General features: G+C 52.6%; 1 protein-coding gene across 2 annotated transcripts in view; it reads right to left on the bottom strand.

The window, feature by feature from the left end:
- The window catches only part of ccdc47 (coiled-coil domain containing 47), a 62,057-nt gene that overhangs the window by 22,600 nt on the left and 19,006 nt on the right, over positions 1-20,451 (bottom strand). The window contains exons 1-6 of one of the 2 annotated variants that reach the window (XM_085966640.1): positions 19,332-19,527; positions 14,060-14,331; positions 9,096-9,200; positions 7,739-7,913; positions 5,775-5,896; positions 3,836-3,901 (exon numbers count right to left, since the gene is read on the bottom strand). In XM_085966640.1, the coding sequence (XP_085822766.1) occupies positions 3,836-3,901; positions 5,775-5,896; positions 7,739-7,913; positions 9,096-9,200; positions 14,060-14,320 (729 nt within the window). In that variant the 5' untranslated portion in view covers positions 14,321-14,331; positions 19,332-19,527. Of the gene's footprint in view, positions 1-3,835; positions 3,902-5,774; positions 5,897-7,738; positions 7,914-9,095; positions 9,201-14,059; positions 14,332-19,331; positions 19,528-20,451 lie in introns of those variants that run through there. The other variant, XM_085966639.1, reaches the window with a different exon arrangement.

Below are 20,451 nucleotides of genomic sequence, written 5' to 3'. Positions count from 1 at the left end.
GGCCGGCGGGGGGGGGCGGGCGGGGGGGCCGGCGGGGGGGGCGGCGGGGGGGCCCGAGGGGGGGGCGGGCGGGGGGGCCCGAGGGGGGGGCGGGCGGGGGGGCCCGAGGGGGGGCGGGCGGGGGGGCCCGAGGGGGGGGCGGGCGGGGGGGCCCGAGGGGGGGGCGGGCGGGGGGGCCCCGAGGGGGGGGCGGGCGGGGGGGGCCGAGGGGGGGCGGGCGGGGGGGGCCCGAGGGGGGGGCGGGCGGGGGGGGGCCCGAGGGGGGGGGCGGGCGGGGGGGCCCGAGGGGGGGGCGGGGGGGGCCCGAGGCGGGGGGCGAGGCCGAGGGCCGAGGCGGGCGGGCGGGCGAGAGGCCCGAGGCGGGGGCGGGCGAGAGGCCCGAGGCGGGGGGCGGGCGAGAGGCCCGAGGCGGGGGCGGGCGAGAGGCCCGAGGCGGGGGCGGGCGAGAGGCCCGAGGCGGGGGCGGGCGAGAGGCCCGAGGCGGGGGGCGGGCGAGAGGCCCGAGGCGGGGGCGGGCGAGAGGCCCGAGGCGAGGGGCGGGCGAGAGGCCCGAGGGAGGGGGCGGGCGAGAGGCCCGAGGGAGGGGCGGGCGAGAGGCCCGAGGGAGGGGCGGGCGAGAGGCCCGAGGGAGGGGCGGGCGAGAGGCCCGAGGGAGGGGCGGGCGAGAGGCCCGAGGGAGGGGCGGGCGAGAGGACCGAGGGAGGGGCGGGCGAGAGGACCGAGGGAGGGGCGGGCGAGAGGACCGAGGGAGGGGCGGGCGAGAGGACCGAGGGAGGGGCGGGCGAGAGGACCGAGGGAGGGGCGGGCGAGAGGACCGAGGGAGGGGCGGGCGAGAGGACCGAGGGAGGGGCGGGCGAGAGGACCGAGGGAGGGGCGGGCGAGAGGACCGAGGGAGGGGCGGGCGAGAGGACCGAGGGAGGGGCGGGCGAGAGGACCGAGGGAGGGGCGGGCGAGAGGACCGAGGGAGGGGCGGGCGAGAGGACCGAGGGAGGGGCGGGCGAGAGGACCGAGGGAGGGGCGGGCGAGAGGACCGAGGGAGGGGCGGGCGAGAGGACCGAGGGAGGGGCGGGCGAGAGGACCGAGGGAGGGGCGGGCGAGAGGACCGAGGGAGGGCGGCGAGAGGACCGAGGGAGGGGCGGGCGAGAGGACCGAGGGAGGGGCGGGCGAGAGGACCGAGGGAGGGGCGGGCGAGAGGACCGAGGGAGGGGAGGGCGAGAGGACCGAGGGAGGGGAGGGCGAGAGGACCGAGGGAGGGGAGGGCGAGAGGACCGAGGGAGGGGAGGGCGAGAGGACCGAGGGAGGGGAGGGCGAGAGGACCGAGGGAGGGGAGGGCGAGAGGACCGAGGGAGGGGAGGGCGAGAGGACCGAGGAGGGGAGGGCGAGAGGACCGAGGGAGGGGGAGGGCGAGAGGACCGAGGGAGGGGAGGGCGAGAGGACCGAGGGAGGGGAGGGCGAGAGGACCGAGGGAGGGGAGGGCGAGAGGACCGAGGAGGGGAGGGCGAGAGGACCGAGGGAGGGGAGGGCGAGAGGACCGAGGGAGGGGAGGGCGAGAGGACCGAGGGAGGGGAGGGCGAGAGGACCGAGGGAGGGGAGGGCGAGAGGACGGAGGGAGGGGAGGGCGAGAGGACGGAGGAGGGGAGGGCGAGAGGACGGAGGGAGGGGAGGGCGAGAGGACGGAGGGAGGGAGGGCGAGAGGACGGAGGAGGGGAGGGCGAGAGGACGGAGGGAGGGAGGGGAGGGCGAGAGGACGGAGGGAGGGGAGGGCGAGAGGACGGAGGGAGGGGAGGGCGAGAGGACGGAGCGAGGGAGGGCGAGAGGACGGAGGGAGGGGAGGGCGAGAGGACGGAGGGAGGGGAGGGCGAGAGGACGGAGGGAGGGGAGGGCGAGAGGACGGAGGGAGGGGAGGGCGAGAGGACGGAGGGAGGGGAGGGCGAGAGGACGGAGGGAGGGGAGGGCGAGAGGACGGAGGGAGGAGAGGGCGAGAGGACGGAGGGAGGAGAGGGCGAGAGGACGGAGGGAGGGGAGGGCGAGAGGACGGAGGGAGGGGAGGGCGAGAGGACGGAGGGAGGGGAGAGCGAGAGGACGGAGGGAGGAGAGAGAGAGAGGACGGAGGGAGGAGAGAGCGAGAGGACGGAGGGAGGGGAGGACGGAGGGAGGGGAGGGCGAGAGGACGGAGGGAGGGGAGGGCGAGAGGACGGAGGGAGGGGAGAGAGAGAAGACGGAGGAGGGGAGAGCGAGAGGACGGAGGGAGGGGAGGGCGAGAGGACGGAGGGAGGAGAGAGAGAGAGGACGGAGGGAGGAGAGAGCGAGAGGACGGAGGGAGGGGAGGGCGAGAGGACGGAGGGAGGGGAGGGCGAGAGGACGGAGGGAGGGGAGGGCGAGAGGACGGAGGGAGGAGAGAGAGAGAGGACGGAGGGAGGAGAGAGAGAGAGGACGGAGGGAGGAGAGAGAGAGAGGACGGAGGGAGGGGAGAGCGAGAGGACGGAGGGAGGAGAGAGAGAGAGAGAGGACGGAGGGAGGAGAGAGAGAGAGGACGGAGGGAGGAGAGAGAGAGAGGACGGAGGGAGGAGAGAGAGAGAGGACGGAGGGAGGAGAGAGAGAGAGGACGGAGGGAGGAGAGAGCGAGAGGACGGAGGGAGGAGAGAGCGAGAGGACGGAGGGAGGAGAGAGCGAGAGGACGGAGGGAGGAGAGAGCGAGAGGACGGAGGGAGGAGAGAGCGAGAGGACGGAGGGAGGAGAGAGAGAGAGGACGGAGGGAGGAGAGAGCGAGGACGGAGGGAGGAGAGAGCGAGGACGGAGGGAGGGGAGAGCGAGAGGACGGAGGGAGGAGAGAGAGAGAGGACGGAGGGAGGGGAGAGCGAGAGGACGGAGGGAGGGGAGAGCGAGAGGACGGAGGGAGGGGAGAGCGAGAGGACGGAGGGAGGGGAGAGCGAGAGGACGGAGGGAGGGGAGAGAGAGAGGACGGAGGGAGGGGAGAGAGAGAGGACGGAGGGAGGGGAGAGCGAGAGGACGGAGGGAGGAGAGAGCGAGAGGACGGAGGGAGGAGAGAGCGAGAGGACGGAGGGAGGAGAGAGCGAGAGGACGGAGGGAGGAGAGAGCGAGAGGACGGAGGGAGGAGAGAGCGAGAGGACGGAGGGAGGAGAGAGCGAGAGGACGGAGGGAGGAGAGAGCGAGAGGACGGAGGGAGGAGAGAGCGAGAGGACGGAGGGAGGAGAGAGCGAGAGGACGGAGGGAGGAGAGAGCGAGAGGACGGAGGGAGGAGAGAGCGAGAGGACGGAGGGAGGGGAGAGCGAGAGGACGGAGGGAGGGGAGAGCGAGAGGACGGAGGGAGGGGAGAGCGAGAGGACGGAGGGAGGGGAGAGCGAGAGGACGGAGGGAGGGGAGAGCGAGAGGACGGAGGGAGGGGAGAGCGAGAGGACGGAGGGAGGGGAGGGCGAGAGGACCGAGGGAGGGGAGGGCGAGAGGACCGAGGGAGGGGAGGGCGAGAGGACCGAGGGAGGGGAGGGCGAGAGGACGGAGGGAGGAGAGAGAGAGAGGACGGAGGGAGGAGAGAGAGAGAAGACATTGCTCCATGCCCAGAGACCGATGTTCAACACATGAAATACTCCACAGCTGGGATCAGTTAAATCCACAGAGTGGGAATCAAACCCGGTCTGTGGGCCTAACAGCAACACAGGGAACAGCCGGATCCACTGGGGCACCTGAAGCCTGTTTTTATTGCCCATTTTACCAGGACACCCTGACTGCATGTAATTAACAGCGACATGAAAACAGTCCATTCAACCCTGGCCAGAGAGGTCTAACCATTAACAGAGTTGATCAACGTTTTACATACCACTTGGTCACTGGCAGGCCTCATCATCCTTGCAAGTACGTTCAACAGATCCTGTCGTTTCAAAAACTAAAACAGAAGAGCCAAACAGCACGTGGTTATGGCAGCATGCGGCCACAACAGCATTTTCATTTCAAGAAAAATACATTCCCCACAGATACACGTTCAGCGTTCTTTGTGCAATTTGGAACTCGGGTTCAGTGCTGCGTTTACAGCGAGGTGGAAACTGTCTCCAAGGCTAACACCACAAATCTGCGTGAGGCTGGGACCCTTGGTTATTGGCCTGTGTAATCCGTTTACCATCCCCGTGATTTATTGGGATCTTTGCATTCGAGACTGTGTCTATTTATGTTCACCACTGGCTTTAGACATTCATTCATGGAAATTGAGCACTGTAGGTCCCACGTGCAATGTTGAGCTGTTTTTTCTCATTTCACACGCTGTCTGACCTGTGTATTTCCAGTGTCTTCTGTTCTTATTTTCCTGCAGTTTGTGGGAGCTGGTGTACACAAAATGTTTGCCGACATAAGAGTTACTGCACTTCCAAAGCGATTTATTGTCTATGCAGCTCCTTGGGACATTACCAAGAGACCTAATAAAGCACAATATAAACACAAGTCTTTCTTGCTCCAGCTGTTGACCCAGCTCAATGGGACAGTGCTGGTGCAGACTCTGCTGCAGTTGCCGACAAACTAAGCCTGCACTTTGAATAGCAATTCATGATGAGAGATGCACTGAGGTGACATAGTACAGTATTTCTTTCTTTACCTAGAAGGTTGCCTATTCTAACTCCTACTTTTAAGTCTCAAAAGACACAGTCTCAATCCCGTTTCGAGTGGAACTCCAGTCCAAAACCGTCCAGCAATCTCAAATCAGAAAACCACAACCATGGTTTGTCCAGAATACACTGGGAAGGTGTTAGAAGTTGGAGTAAAGGCAAAGCATATGAAGAATTACTCTGCATCTAACCCGTGCTGTACCTGCCCTGGGAGTGTTTGATGGGACAGTGTAGAGGGAGTTTTACTCTGTATCTAACCCGTGCTGCACCTGCCCTGGGAATGTTCGATGGGACAGTGTAGAGGGAGCTTTACTCTGCATCTAACCCGTGCTGTACCTGCCCTGGGAGTGTTTGATGGGACAGTGTAGAGGGAGTTTTACTCTGTATCTAACCCGTGCTGTACCTGTCCTGGGAGTGTTTGATGGGACAGTGTAGAGGGAGCTTTACTCTGTATCTAACCCGTGCTGTACCTGTCCTGGGAGTGTTTGATGGGACAGTGTAGAGGGAGCTTTACTCTGTATCTAACCCGTGCTGTACCTGTCCTGGGAGTGTTTGATGGGACAGTGTAGCGGGAGCTTTACTCTGTATTTAACCTGTGCTGTACCTGCCCTGGGAGTGTTTGATGGGACAGTGTAGCGGGAGCTTTACTCTGTATTTAACCTGTGCTGTACCTGCCCTGGGAGTGTTTGATGGGACAGTGTAGAGGGAGCTTTACTCTGTATCTAACCCATGCTGTACCTGCCCCGGGAGTGTTTGATGGGACAGTGTAGAGGGAGCTTTACTCTGTATCTAACCCGTGCTGCACCTGTCCTGGGAGTGTTTGATGGGACAGTGTAGAGGGAGCTTTACTCTGTATCTAACCCGTGCTGTCCCTGCCCTGGGAGTGTTTGATGGGACAGTGTAGAGGGTCTGTTGTTCTCCCCCAGCTTTCCTCCATTCCTCAACTCGGGTCTCTGATGCCCTTTTTGTATCCCATCAGGCTGGGTTTGCAGATACAATATTTAATACATAAATTTGAAGTCAAGCAGAGCAAAGCCGCTTTTAATCAGTGAATTGTAAAAAAAAAAAAATATAAATTTAAAACCCAGAGCTTGACGCATTGACTTTGCTCACAGACGGTTTAAACCGCCGCTCTCCGGGGTTGGATTAAGTAGGCTCCCGTACCTTTAGCTGAATCAGCATTCCCTCACAGCACACACGGCCCGAGCACCACAGGTTGTAGATGTGCTCGTTTTCCTGGTTTAGCTTTCCTGTGCTGGTCGGTTCTTTATTGATCCCATCATCCCCTGCAAACAAAGGAATCACATGAGCCGCTGCATCACCCGACACAAAATCCCGTTAACTACCTGCCCCAGCAGAGGGAATCGTTGGTGAGAATCCATCAACACACCGGCCTGTTAACACTCCAACTAAAATTACTGCATTATTCAAGTGCTACCATTGATGGGTCATTACACCCAGTGCAGTTGTGAACCACACAGATTAGAATGCCCCATTCTGTGCAGGGCTAAGTTGGTGTCTGCCGAGAACACCACTGGCAGGGGGGGCACAATTGACTTCAGCGTCCCTGGGCTAGGAAGGGTAAGAAAAATCAGCCATGGTTGCTGTTCTTGCTCACCATCAAGGGGTCAGCTTGGTTCAGTTGATATCCGTCCCTGGAATGCTGTGCCCCAGAGCTCGCTTCCCAGGAATACTGTGTCGCAGTGCTCCCGCCTGGAATGCTGTGCCCCAGCGCTACCAACCCCCCCGCCGATTCTAGCTGCCCTTCTGGGTTGTCGGGACCTAGTAGGAAGTTTGGGTGCAGGTTGCTTTCCCTCTCTCTCTAGTGCCAGCTGTCTCTCAGTGGGCAGCACTCTTGCCTCTGAGTCAGAAGGTCGTGGGTTCAAGTCCCACTTCAGGGACTTGAGCACAAAAATCTAGGCTGACACTCCAGTGCCGTGCTGAGGGAGTGCTGCACTGTCGGAGGTGCCATCTTTCAGACGAGACGTTAAACCGAGGCCCCGTCTGCCCTCTCAGGTGGATGTAAAAGATCCCACGGCACTATTTCGAAGAGCAGGGGAGCTCTCCACACTGTCCTGGCCAATACTTATCCCTCAATCAACATCACTAAACAGATTATCTGGTCTTTATCACATTGCTGTTTGTGGGAGCTTGCTGTGTGCAAATTAGCTGCCGCGTTTCCTACATTACAACAGTGACCACACTTCAAAAGTACTTCAAAGGCTGTAAAGCGCTTTGAAATGTCGCGAAAGGCTCTATGTAAATGCAAGTCTTTCTCTCGGGCAGCGAATAACACGTGTGGCGCAGAGACGGAGTACAGAGGAGGGAAAGAGAAATGAGAAAGTGAGTTCTGACCAGTGTTTTTTTAAACTCCATCACTGTCACCTTGGAGTTAGAAGGTGCTGGGATTCCATTATTTGAGCACATAATCCAGACTGACATTACTGAGGGAGTGCTGCATTGTCAGAGATGCTGTCTTTCAGAATAAATATTAAACGGAGGACCCATCAGCCTGCGCAGGTGGATGTAAATGACCCCATGGCACTACTCGAAGAGCTGGGGCATTCTCCCCGGTGTCCTGGCCATACTTATCCCTCAGTCAACATCATCAAAACAGATGCTCTGATCATTTCTTTCATTGCTGTTTGTGGGATCTTGCTGTGAGAGAATTGGCTGCCCTGTTTCTCTACACTACAACAGTGACCACGCTTCAAAAGTGCTTAATTGGTTGTGAAGTGCTTTGGGACGTCCTGAGGTTGTGAAAGGCGCTATACAAATGAAATGTTCTTTCTTTATGGGGAACGTACTGGTTAATTATTGGAAGGGGGAGGGAAGGTGGTTGGTCGTGGTCCATGAGGAAGAATTAGTATGAATTTTTTTCCAGAAAGTAAACCATTAGAGACTGCAGCTAGAAATAAAACCCAGCGCAATCCTGAACTTAGAGAAACAACAGTGTTTCGCAGCAAGACTGAAGCTTCCAATTCCACATTAGACCGCTCCGACGCAGAGAGAACAGGGCTCCTGAAACAGTGGTGGCGTCAGTCGCAGAGACCAGCAGAACCAATAAACCCTATGGGCCACTGACTGAGCAAAACCCAAAGCGAAGAGTTTACAACTCAGGGACTTACCGACCAGGGAGAAGTTAGTCTCCAGCAGCTCCTTGTGAGAATTGAACCACGCAGTAGCCAGCCTGTTGTTTTTGTTTTTGCCGATGATGTAGTTCATGATGTAAGCCAAGAGGCCCGTCACCATCAGGATCTCCATGTAGTAGCTCTCCCAGCTGTTCTGTAGGTGATGGGGGACCTAACCGGGGTCGGAAGGACAGCAGTTACCAGTTTGAATGGGCAATGATACAGGAGCAACACTCAGCAGGAACCTCACCAGGTTCACGTCACCACCCCAACTGATCCCACTCGCTGGACTCTTCAGTGCTCCTCTGTACATTGCACTTGTTCCTCCTAAACTGTTCGATACACAAGCCTGCGTCGAAACAGAGGCCTCAGTTTCATACTCTAGTCATTCTTTCCCAGGATCTCAAAATTATGAGACTCCCTCCCCCCTCCGCAGTCACACCCCCTCCCTTCTATAACCCAAGCTTGGTACCAACACATTGCTACCTTTTGATTAACCTAGTCTTCTATATTTTGCTGCCGCACTGCCCCTGGGCTTCGGCTCTGCACCTAGTGCCCTGCCCTATGAACAAAAAAACCTTACTCATAGAACCATAGAAATTTACAGCACGGGAGGTCGTCATTCGGCCCATCGTGTCGTGCTGGTTGAAAAAGGGCTATTTCAGCCCAATTCCACTTTCTGGTCCGTGGCCCTGTAGGTTACTGCATTTCAAGTGCATCTCCAAGTACTTTTTTTAATGTGTTGAGGGTTTCTGCCTCGACCACCCTTTCGTGCAGTGAGTTCCAGACACCCACCACCCTCTGGGTGAAAAAAGTTCTCCTCAACTCCCCTCTAAACCTTCTCCCAATTACTTTAAATCTAAGCCCCCTGGTTATTGACCGCTCTGCTAAGAGAAGTAGCTGCTTCCTATCCACTCTATTGAGGCCCCTCATCATTTTATACACCTCAATTACATCTCCCCTCAACCTCCTCTGTTCCAAAGGGGGAAAAAACCCAACCTATCCAATCTTTCCTCAGGACTTACTGTAAAACAAATGTTGCCAGGTGATTTGACACTTGTGCCCGATTCTGTCCTTGTGCATTTTTTATCCGGGATCTCTAAAGCATTCCCTGGGGGGGGAATCCTGGCTGATTTTGACCCTCCCTGGGCCAACTGTACCATCACAACGGCTGCCCCAGCTGAGACCAGCCAACAACACAGACTGGGGGTGCAGCTTGGGAGCCTCCCAGTTTGTATGGCTCAGCTCTTCACTGGACTGCAATTTCCCCGGTTGAGCCACCCAGGGGCCTCACTGAATTTTACATGCGGGAGAAACGCCAATAAAATGTGGTGTGATTGCTCTGGGTGCTTACATTAACTATTTTAATTGGATCTTTGCTTCTGCTGGAAGGTCTGTCCGCCTCCTCGTAACCTTCAAATTCTTCATCATCGAACGGCTCTCCTTCTGCATCTCCTTCCTGTCGAGTAAAGAAACACAGGCGGCGAGTGTAAAGAGTGAAGCCTATATGACCCACAGGCGGCGAGTGTAAAGAGTGAAGCCTATGTGACCCACAGGCGGCGAGTGTAAAGAGTGAAGCCTATGTGACCCACAGGCGGCGAGTGTAAAGAGTGAAGCCTATATGACCCACAGGCGGCGAGTGTAAAGAGTGAAGCCTATGTGACCCAAAGTGCAACAAATAAAACCCAACAAGTACAGTGGAACTGATTTAAAGCCACATCCCATTGCCCTCAATTTAAAGACTGATCTTGAGAGATCCAGTCTCACCGTGGCTCAGTGGGCAGCACCCTCGCCTCGGAGTCAGAAGGTCGTGAGTTCAAGTCCCACTCCAGAGACTTGAGCACAAAATCCAGGCTGACACTCCAGTGCAGTGCTGAGGGAGTGCTGCGCTGTCGGCGGTGCCATCTTTCGGATGAGACATTAAACCGAGGCCCCGTCTACCCTCACAGGTGGATGTAAAAGATCCCGTGGCACTATTTCGAAGGAGAGCTGGGGATTTCTCCCTGGTGTCCTGGCCAATATTTATCTCTCAACCAACACCTAAAACAGATTATCTGGTCATTTATCACATTGCTATTTGTCGGACCTTGCTGCGTTTCCTACACTTCACAAAGTACTTCATTGGCTGTGAAGCGCTTTGGGACGTCCTGAGGTTGTGAAAGGCGCTATATAAATGCAAGTCTTTCTTTCTTTGTACTGTGCCATGTGCTGAATCACAGGTTACGCCCGAGACAGCCACGCCGCACACTTCCCCCCCATCTTCAAATGTTGAGGTTCTGTGACTGCCCCCACCATACAGCATTGTGCACGCACTGTTCGGCAGAAGAATGGGGGACTTGCATAGAATTTACAACACAGAAACGGACCATTCGGCCCAACAGGTCCATGCCAGTGTTTATGCTCCACACGAGCCTCCTCTCTCACTACTTCATCTAACCCCATCAACAAATCTTCTATTCCTTTCTCCCTCATGTGTTTATCTAGCTTCCTCTTGAATGTATCTATGCTATTTGCCTCAACTACTCCATGTGGTACAGGAAACTTTCGATTTACCGGCACCTAAATAACCGGAAATCTCGGTTAACCGGCAAAATTCAGGAGCAGGTTCAGGTAACTTTTATTACTCGCCTTCCTCCATTTGTTGCTGTGCAAGGGTGTGGCTGCAGCTGTTGCTAAGCTACAGAGACACTTGCAACTTGTGGCCATTGTTCTGAAGCTGTTAGGGTTTGTTGCTTTATATGGAGTTCTCAGCTCCGTATCTTTTACTATAGCGTTCGGTTATCCGGAATTTTTGATGAACCGGCACGTCGGTCCCGTCCGTGCCGGATAAAAAAAAGTTTCCTGTAGTGAGTTCCACATTCTCACCACTCTCTGGGTAAAGAAGTTTCTCCTGAATTCCCTATTGGATTTATTAGTGACTATCTTATATTTATGTCCCTTAGTTTTGGTCTCCCTCACAAGTGGAAACATTTCTATGTTTACCCTATCAAACACCTGCATGATTTTAAAGACCTCGATCAGGTCACCCTTCAGTCTTCTCTTTTCTAGGAAATAGAGCCCCAGCCTGTTCAGTCTTTCCTGATAGACTTGCTGCAACTACAACTACACAGGCCAAACATAACTGCACTTTCAAACGTCCAATTAAACACGACTTGTTCAAGGGGGGAGACAGAATGAGAAACACCGCAACAACGCATGCTGAGCCTCTCTGTACTGGCCTTCGAAAAAAGAAAACTCAAACCGCAAAGAATTCATTAAAAAAAATGTTGCTTCTGCCACTGGCTGGGAGGATAGACTGCGGCATGAATAAACACAGATCATCCAGGACACTCCTTCTGCACAGCAATACTCCTAGACCACTCATTGTGGGGAGCTGTTGTACCTGCAGTGAGACGAGGAAACGGCCTAATCTCAATCCTTTTAATTTCACAACTTTTCTTTTTGGCCCGTGTTCAGTTCGTCCCCTCATGTCAGCGTTTAGTATCACAGCTAAGTGCTCATTTCTCACATGTGCCAAGACAGTGAGTCAGCAGGCTATTCAACTCTTTCTTTTGAGGGGGTGGGTAGCGATGGAGATTAAAGGGAGTGGTACCACAGCCAAGCCCAATCCACTCCTCACCTGACAACCACACACAGTGGGGGTCACTGGACAGAGACGTGGAATGGGAATCTTGTTGATGTTTTCCCCTCCTCAGTGCGACCTCCACCACCTAGAAGGACAAGGGCAGCAGGCAGATGGGAACACCACCACCTCCAAGTTCCTCTCCAAGTCACACACCATCCTGACTTAGAAGTATATCGCCATTCCTTCATCGTCACTGGGTCAAAATTCTGGAACTCCCTCCCTAACAGCACTGTGGGAGTACCTTCACCACACGGACTGCAGCGGTTCAAGGCAGCGGCTCACCACCACCTTCTCCAGGGCAACTAGGGATAGGCAATAAATGCTGGCCTTGACAGCGACGTCCACATCCCACAAACGAATATTAAAAAAAAAGGTAAGCAGAGGCCAACTGCAGCATCCCCAATGAGATCAGCAAAGGCCAGGGATTGATCTTGGTCTGGTTCAGATTCACACAATGCCGAGTCACTAGGGGCCATGCCGAGAACCATTTCTCTTCAAGTGGAAAAAAAGGTGCAGTTTGTGCGCAGGTTAACCGCTATCTGCTGAGAGTGAAACCCCTCTCTCTCTCTCTCTCTCTCGGTATCAAGGCAAGGGGTGGATACAAAGTAAAACTGCCTTTGCACTGTCCCAGCTTCAGATACAAGGTGAGCTAATGGGGAGCAAATTCCCCCTACATTCCCAGATTAAGTCAGCTACTTCACAGGTTAGATGCAGAGTAAAGCTCTCCACATTTCTTGATTGATTGGGGACAGCACAGATCAGACACAAAGACATGCAACAGCCACATCTGGAACTCTCTTTCTTCGCCCCCCCCCCCCCCCCCCCCACCCCAAAAATACAGCTGTGGGTGCTGCGAGTCAATTTACATTTTTAAGATCAAGATTGATAGATTTGTGTTCAGTAAGGGATATGGAGCAAAGGGAGGTAAATAGAGTTGAGGTACAGGAAACTTTCGTTTAACCGGTTAAAAGTCCGGAAAGCTCTATCTACCGGCAAAATTCAGGAGCCGTTTTCTATAAGTTTTTTTACTTCTCGTTGCTTTTTTTCCCCCCAGTCAGGCTCTGCAAGGTCGGTAGCTAAGCAACAGCTTCAGCTAGAGATGCTTGCAGCTGCAGCCGACTGTTTTGAAGCTGTTGCTAAGCAACAGGGTTTGTTGATTCACACGGAGCTGAAAAGCTCTGTATGTTTTAACATTGCCGCTGGTTTATACGGTAGTTTTGATCTAACGGCACCAGCTCGGTCCCGTCAGTGCCGGATACCAGAAAGTTTCCTGTACAGATCAGCCATGATCTAACTGAATGGCCCACTCACGCTCCTATCCTCAGAATGGGCAACCCAATGCGCAGCACGGTGGCATAGTGGTTAGCACTGTTGCCTCACAGCGCCAGGGACCCGGGTTCGAATCCGGCCTCGGGTGACTGTGTGGAGTTTGCACATTCTCCCCGTGTTTGCGTGGGTTTTCTCCGGGTGCTCCGGTTTCCTCCCACAGTCCAAAGATGTGCGGGTTAGGTTGATTGGCTATGATAAATTGACCCTTAGTGTTAGGGGGATTAAATACGTGGGGTTACGGGGATAGGGTGGGATATGTGTTGGTGTAGGGGTTACCGGGATCGGGTGGGATATGTGTCGGTGCAGGCTCGATGGGCCGAAATGGCCTCTATCTGCACTGTGGGGGTTTCTGTGATTCTGTGAATTTGATGAAGCATTTTTGTTACTATGGTAGTGTTCATATTACAAATGAACAATTAATGAATGCGGCAGCTTGGATGGGAAGGCAAGCGCTGGGTGTGTACGGAATAAGGAGGTGGAAAGGTCAAGCGAGTTCAAACAGGACAAGGTTACATTAAAAAAAAATGGTGTGGGTCAGCGGTAAATGGAAAAACTGCATATTCACACAGAGAATAAGGAACAAAACTGGGGGATTGGAGCTCATTGACCAAAATAGAAAATCAGAAGATAAAGCAATTACTGAAACATGGCTACAGCCAGGCCTGGTAATTAAATATCCCAGGAAGGTAGGTACGGAGAAATGGGAGGAAGGGAATTGTATTAATTAGAGATAATATCATAGCACTACAGCATTAGGATTTAAATAGAGAAGTGGCCCACTCAGAATCCCTTTTGTATTGAGCTGAGGAACAGCAAGAGATTGGCCACATCACTGGGACAGTGTTATAGACCGAAGTTAGGATTTTCTTTAAACTAGAGCCGAGATGCTTAAGATGTTCAAGATTATACAGGATTACGATGGGGTGAATACTGACATTGTTTTCACTTGTCCGCAAGCTGGTAACAAGAGGGCATCGGGTTAAGATAATCAGAATTAAAGGGAAGGTTGGCAGAAATTTCTTTGTGCAAGTTGGTGAAAATGCAGAATTCTATCCCACAAGCCATCGTTGGAAGAGTTCATAAAGTTTTAAAAAGGAATGAAATGTTTGCTTGAAAAAGAGGGTGTAGAAAGCGAGGAGAGTGGGATTAGGCCAAGTGACTGATGTGGAGAAAAACACTGGGGCTGACTTGATGGACGGAAAGGCAAGTTTGTGATCTGGAACATACTATGGTACTGCCCAGCCCCTTCACAGTGGGCAGGAGAGGTTTGTAGAGAACCCAAGGAGTCTCCTCTCCGCTCGATCTTCCTGTATACGAGTCTGCGATACGGGCGCGAGTGAGCAGCGCCGTGGTGCCACACTTACTCCTGCTCCATCTGGGTCCTCAAAATCCTCCTGATTTTCATCCTGGTCCTCCACTTCCACTGTCGCCTCTTCCTCGTCGTCCTGCACAGTGGTGACCTTCTGTGGGACCTCCTGGGGGGCGTCTTCGCTCCCGTCTTCAAACTCCGCAAAGTCATTGTCGTCATACTCGGCGATGTCATCGGTGTCGTCAAAGTCATCGAACTTGCCGACAGCGAGCTCGCAGCCCAGCAGGAGGAGGGCAAACAGGAGGTAGAACTGCATGATGCTTCAGTCTGAAAGAAAAACAAAGCTTCAGAACGCAAGGAACAAATGCGGATAATGTACAAATGGCTCAGGAGCATGTGCAGAAACTTACACCTGATCCATTTCACCTTTGGTTAGGAACATAGGAACAGGAGGAGGCCATTCAGCCCCTCGAGCCTGTTCTGCCATTTAATTAGGTCATGGCTGATCTGTATCTTACCTACCTTGGTCCCGTAATCCTCAACACCCTTGCCGAACAAAAATCTATCAATCTCAGTTTTGACATTTTCAATTGAACCCCCCAGCCACAACAACTTTTGGGGGGGGGGGGGGGGGGGGGGGGGGGGGGAAAGAGTTCCAGATTTCCATTACCGTGTGTGAAGAAGTGCTTCCTGACATCACTCCTGAACGGCCTGGCTCTAATTTTAATGTGATGCCCCCTTGTCCTGGACTCTCCCCATCCCCCAACCAGAGGAAATAGTTTCTCTCGATCTATCCGATCAAATCCTTTAATCATCTTAAACACCTCAATTAGGTCACCTCTCAATCTTGTATACTCAAGGGAACACAAGCCTAGTCTATGCAACCTGTTCACATAATTTAACCCTTTTAGTCCCGGTAGCATTCGAGTGAATCTGCACCGCACCCCCTCCAAGGTCAATCTATTCTTCCTGAGGCGCGGTACCCAGAACTGAACGCAGTGCTCCAGATACGGTCAAACCAGAGCTTTATATAACTGTAACAATGTCCACCTCTTTGTATTCCAGCCCAGTTAGTGTAATGCTGAAGTATCAATGCCTTCAACAGGAGCAGCGTTTGGGTTACTGCAACTATCCTCTCAATGCACTGGGAGAACGGTAGCCAGGGTTGGCACTCCTGATCACTATCCAGTGACTGTTGCTGGGAAGGATGTCAGGTGAGGACAGAATCGGGCCCTGCGGTGAAGCCCCCATAGTCAAATAGCCCAACAACATTCGTCGCCCAGGCTCACATGAAGGTAGCCACTTGGCCAAGATACCAGGGGGCTGGCAGCACTTGTGGAACTGTTCCACAGCCGATGACTTCACAAGAGGACAATTCGGGGAGCGGGGGGAGTGTGGGGAAGAAAAGGGAAATCAGAAACATACAGCACTGTACAACAACTGCTCACTTGAGCTGGGAGCTGGCTTTGCTCAGGTCCCCCGACACACGAAATTGAAAACTGTGCTCTTCAAATTCTCCCAGTCTCACCCACTGCCCCATCTGTGCAACCTCCTCCAGATTCGGACCTCCCTGCGCACCCCTCCCTCCACTGGTGACCACACCTTTAGCCAGCTCGGCCCTAGCTTGTGATTACAGTGGCCTGCCTCGCAGAGGCCCAGCCCTGCAATCTGCTACTGCATGCAAGGCAGTCACTTCAGGCAAACGCCTCCAGGCAAAAAAAGGTTCATACGGAAGATACATTAAGAGTAAGAGGATAACTAAAGAAAGGGTAGGGCCTATTAGAGATCATGAGGGTAATGTGTGTGTGGAGGCGGGAGACGTCAGTAGGGTTCTTAATGAATACTTTGCATCTGTTTTCACAAAGGAGAGGGGCGAAGTAGACATTGCTATCAGGGAGTAGGAGTGTGAAATATTAGATGAACTAAACATGGTGAGAGAGGAAATATTAAGGGGTTTAGCAGCTTTAAAAGTGGATAAATCTCCAGGCCCGGATGAAATGTATCCCAGGTTGTTAAGCGAAGCAAAAGAGGAAATAGCAGAGGCCCTGACCATCATTTTCCAATCCTCTCTGGCTTCAGGTGTGGTGCCAGAAGACTGCGAATGTGGTACCCTTGTTTAAAAAGGGAGAAAAGGATAGACCGAGTAATTACAGGCCAGTCAGCCTAACCTCGGTGGTGGGAAAATTATTGGAAAGAATTCTGAAGGACAGGATAAATCTTCATTTAGAAAGGCACGGATTAATCAAAGATAGTCAGCACGGATTTGTTAAGGGAAGGTTGTGTCTGACAAACTTGATTGAATTTTTTGAGGAGGTAACAAGGAGGATAGATGAGGGCAGTGCGATTGATGTAGTGTATATGGACTTTAGCAAGGCTTTTGATAAGGTTCCACATGGCAGACTGGTCACGAAGTTAAAAGTCCATGGGATCAAGTTGGATTTAAAACTGGCTCGGAGACAGGAAGCAGAGGGTCATGGTTGCTGGGTGCTTTTTGTGGTATATATCAATGATCTAGACTTGAATATAGGGGGTATGATTAAGAAGTTTGCAGATGATACTAAAATCGGCTGTGTGATTGATACTGAAGAAGGAAGCTGTAGACTGCAGGAAGATATCAATAAATTGGTCAGGTGGGCAGAACAGTGGCAAATGGAATTCAATCCGGAAAAGTGTGAGGTAATGCATTTGGGGAAGGCTAACAAGGAAAGGGAATACACATTAAATGGTAGGACACTGAGTAGTGTAGAGGAACAAAGGGACCTTGGAGTGCAGGTCCACAGATCCCTGAAGGTAGCAGACCAAGTAGATAAGGTGGTTAAGAAGGCATACGGAATGCTTGCCTTTATTAGCTGTGGCATAGAATACAAGAGCAGGGGGGGTTATGCTTCAACTGTATAAAACACTAGTTAGGCCTCAGCTAGAGTACTGCGTGCAGTTCTGGTCACCACATTACAGGAAAGATGTGATTGCACTAGAGAGGGTACAGAGGAGATTTACAAGGATGTTGCTGGGAGTAGAGAATCTTAGCTATGAGGAAAGACTGGATAGGCTGGGTCTGTTTCCCTTGGAACAGAGGAGGCTGAGGGGAGACCTTATTGAGGTGTATAAAATTATGAGGGGCCTAGATAAAGTGGATAGAAAGGACCTATTTCCCTTAGCAGAGGGGTCAAAAACCAGGGGGCACAGATTTAAAGTAATTGGTGGAAGGTTTAGAGGGGATTTGAGGGGAAATTTCTTCACCCAGAGGGTTGTGGGGGTCTGGAACTCACTGCCTGAAAGGGTGGTAGAGGCAGGAACCCTAACCACATTTACAAAGTACTTGGATGTGCCCTTGGGATGCTCTAACCTGCAGGGCGACGGACCAAGAGCTGGGAAGTGGGATTAGGCTGGATAGCTCTTTGTTGGCCGGTGCGGACACGATGGGCTGAAATGGCCTCCTTCCGTGCTGTAACTTTCTATGATTCTATGATTCATCACAATACTCATAACAGGAAGGAAATTAAAGCAAAGCACATGTTCAAATGAAAAACGAATCAAATAATTAAAAACGTATTCAGTGAATGTTCCCATCTTCATTAGCAAAGTTAGCTTAAAACACTGAAATTAAGGATTAGCAATCCATTCATCGTCGCTGGGTCAAAATCCTGGAACTCCCTAACTAACAGCACTGTGGGAGCACCTTCACCACACGGACTGCAGCGGTTCAAGGCGGCAGCTCACCACCACCTTCTCAAGGGCAATTAGGGATGGGCAATAAATGCTGGCTTTGCCAGTGATGCCCACATCCTGTGAATGAATATATTTTTTTTAAATCTCGAGGCGTGATACCAGGGATAAGGGACTTCACTTCTGTGGAGAGAAGCTGGGATGGTTCTCTTCAGTGAAGGTGGCTATGGGGAGGTTTAACAGAGGTGCTCAATACTAGGAGGGGTTTTTATAGCGTAAATAGGGGGGGTCAGTAACCAGAGGACACAGATTTAAGGCAAAAGAACTAGAGGGGAGAGGAGGAGAAATTGTTTTACGCAGCGAGTTGTTGTGACCTGGAATGCGCTGCCTGGAAGGGCGGTGGAAGCAGATTCAATAACTTTCAAAAGGGAATTGGATAAATAATTTGAAACGGAAAAATTTGCAGGGCTCTGGGGAAAGAGTGGGGGAATGGGACTAATTGGAGAGCTCCTTTAAAGAGCAGGCCCTGGCATGCTGGGCCGAATGGCCGCCTCCTTTGCCATATGATTCTATGAACATGTTAAGTAGGTAGAGGACACATTCGGAAAACCTGACAGTCACAATGTTTAACTTATGAATCGTGATAACTCACTCATGAGTTTGGGTTGATGCCACAAGTGGGATATAAATTCACATCTCGCATGCCTTTGTAAATGTTTAGTTGTACCACACCTTAAAAAAAATCAATCGGTAAAGAGGCTGGTGTAGTGGGTTACAGCAGTGGTTTGGCTCAAAGTGGAGCTGGAGACAGTGTGGGATTAGTCTCATACTCGAGGGAAAGTCCCCAACAGTCACTGCATTTAGCAACACCAATGTACAGATTAAAACTTGAAACAGACTGGCATGACCACTAGGTCGATGAGGGAATCTCAGCTTCGCCCGTCAATTCAGCCACGTCCCCTCTTCCCAGTTCTCACCAGTCTTCGATTGGTTGCTCCTTACCATAAGAGAGTGCTACCCGTGAAACACAGAAGATAGGAGCAGGAGTAGGCCATTCGGCCCCTCGAGCCTGCTCCGCCATTCAATGAGATCATGGCTGATCATCCAAATTCAGTACCCTGTCCCTGCTTTCTCCCCATACCCCTTGATCTCTTTAGCCTTAAGAAATATATCTAACTCCTTCTTGAATATATTTAATGAATTGGCCTCTACTGCCTTCTGTGGTAGAGAATTCCACAGGTTCACCACTCTCTGGGTGAAGAAATTCCTCATCTCTGTCCTAAATGGCTTACCCCTTATCCTTAGACTGTGACCCCTGGTTCTGGACTCCCCGACCATCGGGAACATCCTTCCTGCATCTAGTCTGTCTAGTCCTGTCAGAATTTTATAAGTTTCAATGAGATCCCCTCTCATTCTTCTAACCTCCAGCGAGTACAAGCCCAATCGACCCAATCTCTCCTCATACATCATTCCTGCCATCCCAGGTATCAGCCTGGTGAATCTTCGCTGCACTCCCTCCATGGCAAGAACATCCTTCCTCAGATAAGGCGACCAAAACTGCACACAATACTCCAGATGTGGTCTCACCAAGGCCCTGTACAACTACAGCAAGACATCCTTGTTCCTGTACTCGAACCCTCTCGCTCCAAAGGCCAACATACCATGTGAAGAGAAATTACACTGGAGGCCAGTCCATCACACCTCAGGCTCGCTCCGGGAATACTGTCTGCTCTGCCTGTCCCACTTCATCAGGAGCCACCGGCAGCTGCTTGTTTAACATGATGCAACGAGACAGCAAAACAAAACAGCGGGTTCCTGAGTCAGCACCAAGACCGGCACCTCACAGCAGGGCTCTGCACTCAGGATTCCCTCAGAACAAGCTGGAGGCATTTCCAATAGCATTCACCTCCCCACACTTAGCCTATTGTTTCAGCTGTATCCGTTTGTAAGACAGAGAAAACAGTTAAATGATCTGGGTGGAACAAATGGTACGTTTAACTGCTGGCGTTGTCACCGCTGTTCCAGTACAGCACAAATGACGACAATCTAAAAATGGCAACACTCAAAACACACAGCATGACAACTAGAGACCGTGTCCTGCCAAACTTAGCGCACGTCTCACACTTTGAGCCGTGTAACACGAGGGCGAAGTTCTGCTAGTTACTGGGGCTGGTCACGTTCAGATAAATTTGGGTACATGATGAAAGAGTGCCACACAAGCACTTTTAAAAGGCAATGGCTAAACTTGGATTCTGCCCACAGTATATACCAATGCACTAAAATAAACCAAGCAATACACTGAACTGCTGAGTCAGCTGGCTGTGACGACCTGAATGTAGAAACAAGTACTTTACACCACACACGCGGAGAAGACCCGGTACGGGACAGTTTTGTTCCGATAGCTCAAACTGGAGTTCTCCAATGTTGTCCTGACTAGCCTCCTGAGTTCCATCCGATGTAAGAACATAAGAAATAGGAGCAGGAGTCGGCCATTCGGCCCCTCGAACCTGCTCCACCATTCAATAAGATCATGGCTGATCTTCGACCTCAACTCCACTTTCCCGCTCAATCCCCATATCCCTTAGCGCACAAAAATCTATCGATCTCAGTCCTGAACATACTCAACGATTGAGAAGCCACAGCCCTCTAGGGTAAAGAATTTCAAAGATTCACAGCCCTTTGAGTGAAGAAATTTCTCCTCATCACAATCCTAAATGACCAACCCCTTATCCTGAGACTATGACCCCTAGTTCTAGACTCTCCAGACAGGGGAAAGTCACT

This window comes from Somniosus microcephalus, chromosome 24 (assembly GCF_052327205.1).
Source record: "Somniosus microcephalus isolate GS21.2 chromosome 24, FLI_Smic_1.0, whole genome shotgun sequence".
Classification (NCBI taxonomy): Eukaryota; Metazoa; Chordata; class Chondrichthyes; order Squaliformes; family Somniosidae; genus Somniosus; species Somniosus microcephalus.
Note: the sequence above shows the minus strand (reverse complement) of the source record. Positions and strands in the feature narration are given on the sequence as shown.